The 14,009-nt window shown below is 41.6% G+C and overlaps 1 protein-coding gene across 5 annotated transcripts in view; it reads left to right on the forward strand.

Moving 5' to 3' along the window:
• Positions 1-14,009, forward strand: part of DCLRE1C (DNA cross-link repair 1C) — a 49,803-nt gene that overhangs the window by 12,233 nt on the left and 23,561 nt on the right. The window contains exons 2-9 of one of the 5 annotated variants that reach the window (XM_029237817.1): positions 1,809-1,860; positions 3,365-3,449; positions 4,474-4,558; positions 8,314-8,373; positions 10,415-10,470; positions 11,006-11,107; positions 11,534-11,606; positions 11,752-11,892. In XM_029237817.1, coding sequence (XP_029093650.1) covers positions 10,469-10,470; positions 11,006-11,107; positions 11,534-11,606; positions 11,752-11,892 — 318 coding nt within the window. In that variant the 5' untranslated portion in view covers positions 1,809-1,860; positions 3,365-3,449; positions 4,474-4,558; positions 8,314-8,373; positions 10,415-10,468. Of the gene's footprint in view, positions 1-1,808; positions 1,861-1,937; positions 3,450-4,473; positions 8,374-10,414; positions 10,471-11,005; positions 11,108-11,533; positions 11,607-11,751; positions 11,893-14,009 lie in introns of those variants that run through there. The other 4 variants (XM_029237813.1, XM_029237814.1, XM_029237815.1 and 1 more) reach the window with 4 other exon arrangements.

Consider the following 14,009-nt stretch of genomic DNA (forward strand, 5'->3'; position numbering starts at 1 on the left):
CTCTCTCTCTCTCTCTCTCTCTCTCTCTCTCTCTCTCTCTCTCTCTCCCCACTTCTCCTTTGTTGCTTAGTCTAGCAAAGGCTTGTCAATTTTGTTTACCTTTTCAAAGAACCAGCTCTTAGTTTCACAACTTAGTTTCTCTGTTGTCTTTTTAGTCTGTTTTTTATTTATTTTTGTTCTAATCTTGGTTATTTCCTTCCTTCTGCTAATTTTGGGCTTTGTTTGTTCTTCTTTTTCTAGTTTCTTGAGTTGTAAAGTTAGGTTGGTTATTTGAGATTTTTCTTGTTTCTTGAGGTAGGCATTTGTCTCTTGACCTTCCCCCTTAGAACTGCTTTTGCTGCAACCCACAAATTTTGGTATGTTTTATTTCCATTCTCAGTTGTCTCAAGGTATTTTAAAATTTCTTTTTTGATTTATTCTTTGACCCATTGGTTGTTCAGTAGCATGTTGTTTAATCTCCACTTATTTGTGAATTTTCCAGTTTTCTTCTTGTAATTAATTTTAGTTTCATACCATTGTAGTTGGAAAGATGCTTGATATGATTTTAATCATCTTAAATTTATTGAGACTCATTTTGTGGTCTAATATATGGTCTATCCTGGAAAATGTTCCATGTGCACTTGAGAAGATTGTGTGTTCTGTTGCCTTTGCATGAAGCGTTCTTTATATATTTGTGAAGTTCATCTGATCTTATGTGTTGTTTAGGTCCAATGTTTTGTTACTGATTTTCTGACTGAATGATCCATCCATTGACTTAAGTGCGGTATTGAAGTCCCCTGCTCTTACTGTATTGCTGTCTATTTCCCCTTTTAAGTCTGTTAATATTTGCTTTTTGTATTTAGATGTTCCTCTGTTGGGTGCATAAATGTTTACAAACGTTATATCCTCTTGTTGGATGGACCCAACAAGAGGATATAACATTTGTAAATATTACATTATCATATGTAATATGATAATGTCTCTTATTAGAGTCTTTGTTTTAAAGTCTGTTTTGTCTAAGTGTAGTTACTCCAGCTTTCTTTTGGTTTTTATTTGGAATCAGGATAATTAGAATTGGTTTGATTTAACTAAGCAATTTCAAAATGTTTGGTTCTTGTTATCTGGGCTTTTGCATGCTAAAGATTCAAAATGTAATATTATAATGCACTATATATTTAATGTACCATTTGGTTTAAATGTTACCTTTCTTTAAAAGTCACCTTTCTGTGTTTGTTAATTTGGCAAGCTGTGGAGCAAGCCTCTGTGGGTAGCAATAACCCACCTTTCAACACAGCAGTCACAGTAGGCTGAGAAGATAATGAAACTCTTCTTATTCTGGCCTAAGCCTGAATGGTTTTCTCGAGGATTCCATGGAAGCAAACTTGAATTTCAAGATGGACTAACTTTAGTGACTGGAATTGAAGAGGTCACAGAGAGCATGGTCTGAAGGGTGGTTGGACTGAAATGAAAGAAGAGAGTAAAGGAAAGTGATGGAAGCAGTTCTGAATGAGGTCATGCATTCTTCTGTGGCTACTCTGAGTGATTTAGACTCTGCCCTAAGATGCAGACGATCATTCTCCTTTTAAGTGGCTTCTGTTGGCTCAGAGATGGTCAACTTTTAGTGGTTCTTTTCCTATTTTCAGTGGATTCTTCATCTGCAGAAGCAAGAGCCAGTAGCTCATACAAATCGGTGCTCCTATAAAAGTGAACCTCTCATTTATTTTCTCTTAAAAGGAAGCCTAAAAAGAACAGACAGATCAGTTTCCTTGGGCCAAGGAATCCTCTGAAAAAAATAATGTATTTATGATTCCTGATTATTTTGTTTTCAGATCACATGAAAGGATTAAGAGCCCCTACCTTGAAAAGAAGGTTGGAGTGCAGGTAATTTCTTTTCTTTTCTTTTTTAAAATTATTTATTTGTCTGAGCTGGGGCTTAGTTGTGGCATGTGGGATCTTCGTTGTGGCATGTGGATCTTTAGTTGCAGCATGTGGGAACTTTAGTTGCAGCATACAAACTCTTAGTTGTGGCATGTGGGATCTAGTTCCCTGACCAGGGATTGAACCCAGGTCCCCTGCATTGGGAGCGCGGAGCCTTAGCCACTGGACCACCAGGGAGGTCCCCAGGTAATTTCCTTTGCTATTTATTTGTGTGTTCTATTTTTTTAAGTAAAAATTTTAATTGAGCTGTAACATCTACATAGAAAAGTACTTATATCATATGGGAATAGTCTGATGAACTTTTACAAGTGAACACATGTGTAGTGTCTGCCCAGTCCAAGAAATAGAACAGCATCAATATCCTGGAACAGAACCCTGTCCCTCCACCAGTCAGTCTTCCCCACCCACAGGTACCCTCTCTTCTGACTTTTGTCATCATCATTTAGCTTTGGTTGTTTTTGAACTTTATTTAAATAGAATCATACTGAATAGACTCTTCTACTTGTTTTCTTTTACTTAACATTATATTTGAATGATTCATCCATGCTGTTGGGTGCAGTAATAGTCTGTTCATTTTTATTTCTGTAATAGTGTGTGTGTGTGTGTGTGTGTGCGTAAATGATTGTTCCATTATGAAGAGTCATATAATATTGTTGGATCCTTTCTTAAAGCTGAGTCATTGCATTCTTTTCCTGCAGTCATTGCCTAAGTCAGATTCCAAATTCTCAAGATATATGCAGTTGACCCTTGAACAACACAGTGGTTAGGGGCACCGACCTTCTATGAGGTCAAAAATCCACATATAACTTTATAGTTGGCCCTCCCTATCCTGGTTCCGCATCTGTGGGTTCAACTAACTGCAAATTGTGTAGTAGTATGGTACTTATTTAGTGAAGAAAAAAAACCCGTGCGTAAGTGGACCCTCACAGTTGAACTCCATGTTGTTCAAGGGTCAACTGTATATAGAAAGGACCCTATTGACTTTTTGACTATTTGATCTTTGACTTAGCAGGCTTCTTTGCTAAGTGATATCAATAGTCTGTGTTTTTGATAATGGTAGCTAATATTTATTAAAAATATATATTCATGGGCTTCCCTGGTGGCGCAGTGGTTGAGAGTCCGCCTGCCGATGCAGGGGACACGGGTTTGTGCCCCGGTCCGGGAAGATCCCACATGCCGCGGAGCAGCTGGGCCCGTGAGCCATGGCCACTGAGCCTGCGCATCCAGAGCCTGTGCTCCACAACGGGAGAGGCCACAACAGTGAGAGGCCCGCGTATCGCAAAGAAAAAAAAAAAAAAAAAAGAAAAAAAAATATATTCATACTAGATGTTGAAGATACAGTAGTGAGGAAAATAGGCAAAAATCCCTCTCTTCTTGGAGCTGACATTCTCCTTAGAGCCTCTTGATAATCTTTTGAATAGATACTATTATTATTTCTATCTTACAGATGAGGAAACTGAGGAACCAGAAGGGTTAAATTAGTTGCCCAAGGTCACGCAGCCAGTAAGTGGCAGGACCAGGATTCCCACCAGGTCTGTCTGATTTTAGAGCCTATATATTAGTTATCTATTTGCTGCGTAACAAACTACCCCCAAACTCAGTGACTTAAAACAACACTAATCATGTATTCTCTCTGTCTGTTTCTGTGGGTCAGGAGTTCTGACAGGGTACAGTGGGGTTGGCTGGTTTCTGCCTGACTGGGTGTCGTATGGGGGCTGACATTACCTGAAGGCTCATTCATACAATGTCTGACATCTGGGCTGGGGAGACTCAAACAGTTGGGGCACTTTGGGCATCTCTGTCTCTAAAAAACAGCTCTTCAGCATAGTGGTTTCAGAATAGCAGGACTTCTTAAATGGAAACTAAAAAAAAAGTGTATGTCCCAAGAGAGGGCCAGCGGCAGCCATACTGCCTGGAGATCTAGCCTCGAAAGGCCTGCTGTATTATATCCATCACATTCTGTTGGCTAAGGCAGTTACAAAGCTCTGTCCGGGTTCAAGGGGAGGTTAACACAGACGCCTCCTGTCAGTGGGGGAATTTCCATGACCACTTTGTAAGAAGACGGTGTGTGGTTAGGGTGTATACATCAGTGTGGGCATCTCTGGAAAGTATGATCCGCTGTAGACTGTATTCCTAACCTCTGAACTGGAGTGTTGAATTTTTAAAGTTTGTCATGAAGTTGATTTCTGCCCACTAAACATAAACAGAATAGATTTATATGAAGTAAAAGGCAGCCGTCTCCTGTCCCACTTCCCTTTCTGCAGAGGTAGTTTACCATTGGGTGGTATCTCTCCAGGCATACCTGATTGTCTAAAACCCATGTCTTTAAGATGAGAATGGTGAGGACCAGCCTTTGAGGAGGTCAGAGGACACAGTATTTTCCCTCCTCTGCTTCTTGCCCATCCCTTTATAGTCTCGATGGGACTGAGGTGGGCACTGGAGTATTGGCCTGTCAGCTCAGTTTCTGAATTATTCGAGGCAACTGACATACTTTGAAACATATTTCCTAGTCACCCAGATATCTCATTCTCGATTTTTTTGGTCTCTTATTTTCAGCTTGAAGGTGTACTTATACTGTTCGCCTGTTACTAAAGAGCTGTTGTTAACGAGCCCGAGGTACAGATTTTGGGAGAAACGAATTGTAAGTTTTATTTTTTGAATGACACTAATTCTTTTCAAGTGGGAAATATGTTTTGAGGTGTATTGAGCAAAGCATCGGCATTATTCAAAGCCCGCTTCCTCCACCCTGTATTTACCCACAGTAATTACAGTGTTGCTGGTTAGCCTTTGTAATTCATTAGTTTGGAAGAGGTTGACATTTTATCGCTGCTGATTTTTCTTTCTTGTCCCTCAACATGTTGACCTAGATTCTTAGTTTTGTCTAATCTCACAGACTCTCTTGCTGAGTTACATTTTATTACTTTAAAGTATAAAACATTCATTAACATAATTGATAAATCCTTTTATTTAGATCATGGGATAGATTAGGAAAAATAAACAAAATTTATGGGTTATAATAAGAAAGGGATAACAATCAGAATGAAAATAGAATGGATAATTTTGAATCTGGCAGAATAAAATGGATCTATCCAACAGAAGGTAAAGGGGAGAAAAAAGCATGGCACGTTGAAAATGCGAAGATGGTGGCACAAGTTCTATTATAACAGTTATTGCTATGAATATGAATGAATTTACTTCAACCCTGGATCAAAAGACAAATTCTTGGTTTAGGCTAAAAAAAAAAAAAATGATCCACCAGTCTTGGTCTACAAGAGACATAAATTACTCTAAAGGAAAAATGCAGGTTAAAGGGGAAAAAATAAAAAGGAAAAAATATAATGAACAATTAGAAGCTAAACATGCCAGAGTGGCAACTTTTATATCATACGGAGATTGAAGGCAAAAAAAAATATCATAAGCGTCAAAGAAGATGTTATTTACTATTAAAAGGAACAACCTTTTAATAGTATCAAGAAGATATGAACATAAATGCAATTGACTAAGTAGCCTCAACCTGGATACAGTAGTACCTGACCACCCAGAGCTTGATCAGAGGAAGAACCAACCACGAGGAGTAGATAGCATTAGGGTTTGTGATATGGATTAAACCGTCAGTAATTGGGGGTGCTGGCAGAGAAGTCTGAACAAGCATCACCAAGAATGTTTGATGTCTGATTGCTGGCAGCTTTCAGCTCCCACCTCCACTTGCCCCACATCTGGGCAAACGGATTAAAAAAAAAAAAGCCTGCCCCTTCCTTGGCGCCTACATGGATTTTAAACATGCAAGCCCAGGCCCACCCTGTAACCACGATAAAAACCAGGGCCACCTGCTCCCATTTTCTCAGGTCACACAAACCACTTCCTCCCAGCCTGGTTTCTACCCTGCTCTCCCCAGAAAGTCCCACAGTGAACATACCGCAGTGTTTTCACACTCTCTTGGTTCATGTGTGACATCTTCAGCCTTAGCCTCTGATCTGTCAGTTGGGTGGGATCTGTCCCCCCTCTGCAGAGGGACACAACAGCAAGGCTGTAACCTTGGCCTTGGTATTAGGCCTGAAGTTACTGTGGGTCAATCTGGCCAGCAGTCAGGAAGGAAAGCTGAAAAAGAAGGAGAGAAGAGCAGAGATAGGCTGGAGTCCACAGGGACAAATGGGGACCCATGTCTGCCTCCACTCCTTGGTCACTGAGTTCCACACACGTGGCCCAGGGCTCCAAGAAGCTCGGGAGGATACCCAGCGGAAGACGGAGCTGCCGCCGTACTGCCCATGTCAGTGAGGTAAGCCAACAGATCAACAGCGTACCTGAGCTGTTATAATTTCTGGTGCCTTTCAGAGCATTGAAAAATGGCTGCTGGTTCACTTCTGCCTTCCAAATCTCACACAGGTGTTTCTTGTGGCCACTGCTAACCTGGAAGTGTACGTGGAAGGGGCTTGTAGGATCATTCCAGGTCAGCTGAGTGGATGTAGTTCAAGGCCACCTCATAATCTAAGGGAGAAAGGGGCAACTCAACAGTGGTAGCTGGAGAGCTTACCAGACCACTCTCAGAAGCTGAGAGATGAAGGAGACAGGAAGTAAGTGAATATACAGAAGATTTAAATGGCGTAATTAATACATGCGAACCAATCGAAACACAGAGCTTTAAACCGAACAGAGAAGAGATCTTTGGGTAAACTTGGAACGTTTATCAAAACTGAGCATGTACTACGTCACTAAAGAAGTTTCAAGAAATCCTAGTGATCTGTTCTTTTACCATAATACAATGATGTTGGAAATCAGACATACAAGGAGAGTTAAAATCATCCCATACATATGGGAGCTAAATGCATACCACAAGCAACTCTAGGTTAAAGAGAAAATTGTAAAGAAAAACATACAATACTTAGGACTGATGGACAATGAAAGTGTGACATGTCAAAGTGTGTGGAGCACAGCTAAGTTAGTACTTGAAGGGAAATTGAGAGCATTAAATGCATTTCTTAGAAAACAGATTGGAACTAAATGGAATAAGTCTTTGACTCAAGAAGAACGAAAAGGAGCAACAAAGCAAACCTAAGGATATGTGAAAGAAGAAAATAATAGAGAGAAAAGGACAGGTTAGTGATATAGAGACTAACCACCACAGAAAATAAAAGGGAAGATTAACAAAAGTAAAAGCTGGTTTCTAGAGAAATAGAGGTAAATTTAGGGACTTCCTGGTGGTCCAGCGGTTAAGACTCTGTGCTTCCAATGCAGGGGATGCAGGTTTGATTTCTGGTTGGGGAACTAAGATCCCACATGCCGCACAGTGTGGCCAAAGCAAAGAAACAAAACAAACAAAAGAAAACAAAACGAAACAGAGATAAATCTTGCCAAGATCGATTAAAAGAACAAAGATGCATATAAAAATACAGAATGATAAAAAGGAAAATACCTATTAATAATAGCAGTGCCTTGTCTTGAAAATTAATATGATAGTATATTCAATAATTTAGACACAGTGGATAAATACTGGAAAAGTAGGAAAATACCAAATTGAGGGAAGAAAAGTAGACCACTTGAATAAAGAAGTAGGCGTCAAAGACATTAAAACAGTTTTCAAAGATCTCTTCTTCAAAAAAGCCCCACACCCAGATGGTTTTATAGGTGCGTTTTGCCAAATGTTCAAAGAACAAATGATCCCTATTGTAGGAGAGACTAAAAAGATAAGCTGCTCAACCTCACTGGCAGAATGGATAGTGATAGTAAATGGGGGGAAAAAGGCCATTTCACGTGTGAATATCCTAATTAAGGTCATAGCTGACTGAATCTCACAGTATTAAAAAATAGTGTATCATGAATACAGTGTGTTTATTCCAGAAATGCAAGGATATTTTCACACCTGAATTTCAGTCACTGTAAATCTTATGACATCAGTGGGCTAAAAAGGTGGGAAATTCTGTTTATTCATCAGCTACTTACTGGATGCCTCTCTGTGCTCCTCACTCTTCTAGTAAAATGTGCACGTACACTCCGACCTTTTCATAGCAGCTCAAATCTGTGAATTAGGCCAACACACCATGGACTGATGGCAGACTGTGTTCTGCAGCAGAAAACCTAAACACATAGAATACATGGGGAGGTGAAGGGAGGAAAATTGAATTCATAGATGTAGAATTGCTGTGTCTGAGGATGTGTAAGTTTATAAGGCGTTCAATCCATATTGCCACATCAACTTCAGGAAAGGTACTGTATTAGCTTTATCATGTTTTGGGGCTGTTAAACCATTATTATAGTGAAATCAGAAATTGTTCCACAGAGAGTCTGTAACGTCTCTTAGTTCCCTTTCTGTGTTTGAGATGGCAAAGGCATATAAAGCCATGAAAACCCATGAAAATGTATAATGCAATGTATACATGACCTCTTATTTTATTTTAATAGATATCCATTGAAATTGAAACTCCTACCCAGATATCTTTAGTCGATGAAGCGTCAGGCGAGGTAACTAAATATTAAATACTGTGTTTTTAAAAATTATTATTATACTCAGCATTAAATGATTGTTTATCTTTCTCCTTGATTTGATTGCTCATGTAACCAGGAATAAAATTTATAGTAAATGAGTGAGTTTGTAGGGAAAAAACGTTTGTGATGTATTTATTTTCTGCATCCGAAGGACTGGACCATGTGGGAACTGCTTCTGTTTAGTATCACATGCTAACTGTAGGAGCTCCATAGAAATGATGTTACCATACAGTGTGATTGTCACATTTATTAAGTTTATTATAATGTTCAGGATATAAAACCATGCTTAATGTTTTTGCAGCAAATTTATGTATATTGTGATTTTTTTTTCTGAATCATTCTCGTATTCAAGAAAAAGACATTGTCCAAGTGGATCCAATTTATTTTTTTGTCCTTAAATTTAGAGGCAGGTACTTTTGTGTTGTGCATTTATCTTTTTTAATAGTAAGTAGGAGTACCAACCCACCTTTTCTGTATTTATTTATTTTTATCTCAAATTATACCTAGGGCTAGGCGGTGTTTTCCTATCTTATGGCAAATCTAGTTAATATTTGTTCCGTAGCCCAATTAGAACCTGCTCTGTGGACACGTTTAACTCTGAAGGGTGTCCTTGGTGGTGTGACTGTGATGGGACAGGGGCCGACATTTCACATGTCCTCCCTGGAGGAGATCAGGCATTGGAGTACTTCTAGACTTACTGTCCTGAGGGAGGGGAAAGGGATGGCCTGAACCTTCCTAAATGCCATCCTGAGCTCGGTTAGCTGACACTTTTGGGGATATGCTGTCAGTGCCCGGTGGCCTGTAATGTGTGTTGGTGAAAGGCTTTCTCAGAATCGGGCACTGGGCAGCAGGTGGCTCTTGGTGAGCTGAGTCCAGCCGCCCCGCTCTTGTCCTTTCCATTTCTTCTCTCCCACTGAGACTTGTGTGTCTCCAGCTCCAACCAGTGAGAAAGCCCCTTCTAAAGGGCCTTTGGAACGAACGATGTCAGACCTCCAGGGGGAGTTACCATGGTCGAGTGGAGAGCTGACGCATCCAGAGCTCTGCCCCACCACGTACTGAGCCCCGAGAGGCTGTAGTGCCCATGAGGCTCCGCCTAACAGGACAGTACAGCATGCTGCATGGTGACTTGGGACCAGGCTGCATCAGACTTTTTTTTTTTAACTGTCCGTGCGGCTTGCAGGAACCTAGTACCCTGACCAGGGATTGAACCCGTGCTCCCTGCAGTGGAAGCGTGGAGTTCTAACCACTTGACTGCCAGGGAATTCCTTTTTATTTTTATTTTTTTTAATAACAGCTTTATTGAGACATAATTCACATACCGTACCATTCACCCCAGTTAAAGTACACTATTCAATGGCTTTTAGTGTATTCACAGAGTTGTGTATCCATCACCACAATCAATTTCAGAATATTTTCATTGCCCAGAAAGAAATACGGGACCCTGTTTCTCCCTCCCCCCAGCTCCTGGCCACTGCTAGTCTAGTGTAAGTCTCTATGGATTTGCCCATTCTGGACATCGTATTTAAATGGACTCATACAGTATGCGGTCTTTCGTGACTTCTTTCACTTTGCATAATGCTTTCAGTGTTTATCCATGGTGTAGGATGTATCAGTTCTTCATTTCTTTTTTTGGCCAAAGAATATTCCATCGTATGGCTAGACCACATTTTGCCGGTTCAATCGTCAGCCAATAGACACTTTGGCTGCTTCTACTCTGGCTAGTATGAATAATGCTGCAGTGAACATTCACGTTTTGTGTGGACCTAAGTTTTCGCGTCTCTCGCGTGTATACCCAAGAGTGGAATTGCTGTGTCACACTGTGACTCTACGTTTAACCATTTGTTTGTGGGTGAGGATTCCACTTGTTTCCAGGGTTTGGAGAGTGGGGAAATGAGGAGAAAGGCGCACCACGTTCTTGGGAAGTAGTTGTATGTGTTGTATTCAGGAGGGCTTTGTTTAGCTGGGTCCTAATGATAACTTGTATGATTATTATTTTCTTCTTTTATTTTCTTTTTAGAAGGAAGAGATTGTTGTGACTCTCTTACCAGCTGGTCATTGCCCAGGATCAGTTATGTAAGGGGGCTTATCTATTTTGCCCATTTATTTTGTGTAGATATGTATTGTATTTGTAGAAATAAACTTGTAGGGTCTAGAAAATAACCTGTACAGGGAGGTTCGAGTCTTATGATGGCAATTCCTGTAATCTTTGCTTCCAAATTGAACTTGGGGGACTGAGGTGCAGGTCACGTTCGAAACGTGGCTTTCTTACAATGGAAGTCTTCAGTAGCAGTCTTTCCACTGGCTTTGCATTTTCCCATCACATGGATTTTTCTCTCCATGAGCAGGGATGATCTCAGTACACAGTGGAAGGTGCTGATGTATTTCAGAGGACATTTCTTGCAAACTCAGCGATATCTCCATCATGTTATTATTTTCCCCCTTTGGGAAGAGGTGCAGCTGAGTGCCTGGTGTGGTTTAGTGCTGTGGAAGTTCCATTATCATAGTGGCTGTGCTTGGCAGGCAACATGGGCTGTGGATTTAGTATATATTTGCTTTATTAGGATTTTGTCTGAGGCTTAGAAGTCACTGAGGTCTGTACCCTTTTCAGGTTTTTATTTCAGGGCAACAATGGGACCGTCTTGTACACGGGAGACTTCAGATTGGCAAAAGGAGAAGCTGCCCGAATGGAGCTTCTGCACTCCGGGGGCAGGTACTCTGGGCTTTACGTAATTCTTGAATGTTAAGGCTGCACTGTTTTAAAGGTTTTATTGTTCTCCCCCCTCCCCCCAAATATGAGCCTTTGTTTCTATTAGAAATCTAACTCGATTATAATAATATTTGTAACGGTAAAGCAAACTTTTCCTCTTGAAACGAGGTAATGGTAACATTCCGTGTGCTGACTGCGGTAGTAGTTACGTGAATTGGTGACAATTCACTGAACCACATATGCAAAATCTGTGTTATTTTGTTATATGGAAATCATTTCCTGACAAAGTTGTTAATAAAAAAAAAAATTCCAAATGGAACATCCATTTGGATGTCTTAGATTTTCTCTCTCTAACGAAGAGTTTAGATTTTATCCATATTTTATTTCCCATGAGGTGAGTCACACCCCTTGTTTCATTTTTGTTTTCAGAGTGAAAGACATCCAGAGTGTGTACTTAGACACGACTTTCTGCGATCCGAAATATTACCAAATTCCTAGTCGGGTACGTCTCCCTGGAGCACGGCCCGCATTTCTTAGAGGGAAGCTTGTGAGATTACAGATCGCATGGTGATTGTCTCCATTTGCGTGAATATCTGGGAATCCTGAGAATGGAAAAGCGTTAACTGCCTTTGAACCTTCCTGCCCAGGAGGAGTGTCTGCACGGGATCCTGGAGCTGGTTCGCAGCTGGATCACGCGGAGTCCGTACCACGTAGTGTGGCTGAGCTGCAAGGCCGCCTACGGGTACGAGTATCTCTTCACCAACCTCAGCGAGGAGTTCGGAGTCCAGGTGCCTGACGGCTCTTTCTTTCCTCTTGGTCCTGTCCATCCTCCCAACTCTGCCTTTCCCCTCCTTCCCCCTTTCCCCCCAAAGCACCCCCCCCCCCAGACTGGAAACCGTGACAGCCTTTGTCGTCTTTGTTTATTCGCTTCCTCTTGGGAGGAATTGACAGTGGGAAGAGCCCTTTGGTGAAAAGTCCCCTAAAGGAAGTAGTTTTTCAAAACTGTGGGTCATGAAATAAATTCAGTGTTTGTGACCAGCAATGAGAATAAAATTGAACTAGGAAATATCTGAGTGTATTGCTTACAGTCAGAATAAACATTGTCTTGTGAAAATTTATGTGGGGAATCAGACACGTACATATCTAGATCTTCCTCGACTTAACCACAGGGCTACGGCCCAATAAATGCATCGTAAGTTGAAAATCTCATTGAGTCAAAATGTATTTAAATACCCCTGACCCACTGAACACCATAGCTTAGCCTCAGCTACCTTAAACCTGCTCAGACTTGAGGACACGGGGAGGGGGAAGGGGAAGGTGGGACGAAGTGAGAGAGTGGCATGGACATATATACACTACCAAATGTAAAATAGACAACTAGTGGGAAGCAGCCGCATAGCACAGGGAGATCAGCTCGGTGCTTTGTGACCACCTAGAGGGGTGGGATAGGGAGGGTGGGAGGGAGACGCAAGAGGGAAGGGGATATGGGGATATATGTATATATAGAGCTGATTCACTTTGTTGTACAGCAGAAACTAACGCGACATTGTAACGTAATTACACTCCAATAAAGATGTAAAAAAAAAAAGTGCTCACAACACTTGGATTAGCCTACAGTTGGGCAAAATCACGTAACGCAAAGCCTATCTTACAGTAAAGTGGGGAGTGTCTCGTGTAATTTATTGAGTGCTGTAGTGAAAGTGAAAACCAGAATGGTTGCCTGGGTCCAGAACGGTGGTTGGTGTGTGGACGGTGGCCGTTCACCCGCGTGATCGCGTGGCTCACTGGGGCGGCAGCTTGCTGCGGTGCTGACCAGCATCACGAGAGAGGATCATACCGCCAGCTCAGGAAAAGATCGTAACTCAAAATCCGAAGTCCGTTTTCTACTGGATGCATATTGGTTTCTCACCCTCGCAAAGCTGAATAATCCTGGGTCGAGCATCCCAAGTTGGGACAGTCTGTACATACATGCTGCATATGCATCCTCGGTTGCCGTGGAAACATTTCTTACTGGGGGTCATGGTCAGAAGTGTGTGAAGAACGCTGTCCTGAGGCACTGAGCCCCCTCCCCATGGACGATTCACATCAGGTCAGGCTGGGAGCCAGTGTTCACCCGTCCCTTCCAGGTGGCTCGATGCTGGGCTCTCGGGACCCCGGGCAGCCGGGTGAGCATGCCAAGTGCTTCCTGCAGCGCCCACTTCCCATGAGAGGGGATGGAGTTTTGGTGGCGACTCTGGACAAAACGAAACGCTGGAACGAGTCGGACATTTAAATTCTACTTCATTCGTCAACTTTTACTATCTATCCCCCAGCTAACAGACTTGTGCTAAGAACTTAACACTTATATACAACGTAATTTAGTAAAACTGAAAAGATTTAGTGCTTCTGCATTTGCAATTTTAAAAATTCCTCCCTCCCTCCCTAAGCCCTTACTTCCTAAGCCATTCTTTCCTTAATTTCTTCCTTCCTTAAGTTTTTGTGTCCAAATGTTTTTGGTGTAAAGCTGCCAATTCTCCATTTTGGGAAGGACTTGCTTTCATTCTGAGATTGTCGTTCTTATGTTTTTTGGTGTTCAAATGGTCCTTTAAATTAAAATCACAGTGGTAATAGGTTGTATGTGTGCACACATTTTACTATTTGCTTTTTTTTTTTCTCACGTCCTCTCTTGGCAAAATATAAAGGTAGCAACCACTTACCAGTCCCAAATTTGTTTTGTGAATTTTAGTGGTTGTGAAATCGAAAAGACTGGAAGCTCCTCCAGCTCTGAGGCCTCATAGGGAGAAACCCTGGGCCGAGGAGGGGTCCAGGGATGGAGGTGAGGGAAGAGAAAGCAGGCCTTAGGAAGGTGACCCCGGAGGCACCCCAGAGTGAGCCCTCTTTCAAGTCTCTTAATCCCTCTGTAGGG

Source organism: Monodon monoceros, unplaced genomic scaffold (genome assembly GCF_005190385.1).
Source record: "Monodon monoceros isolate NGI ecotype Baffin Bay Population unplaced genomic scaffold, NGI_Narwhal_1 Super_Scaffold_21, whole genome shotgun sequence".
Classification (NCBI taxonomy): domain Eukaryota; kingdom Metazoa; phylum Chordata; class Mammalia; order Artiodactyla; family Monodontidae; genus Monodon; species Monodon monoceros.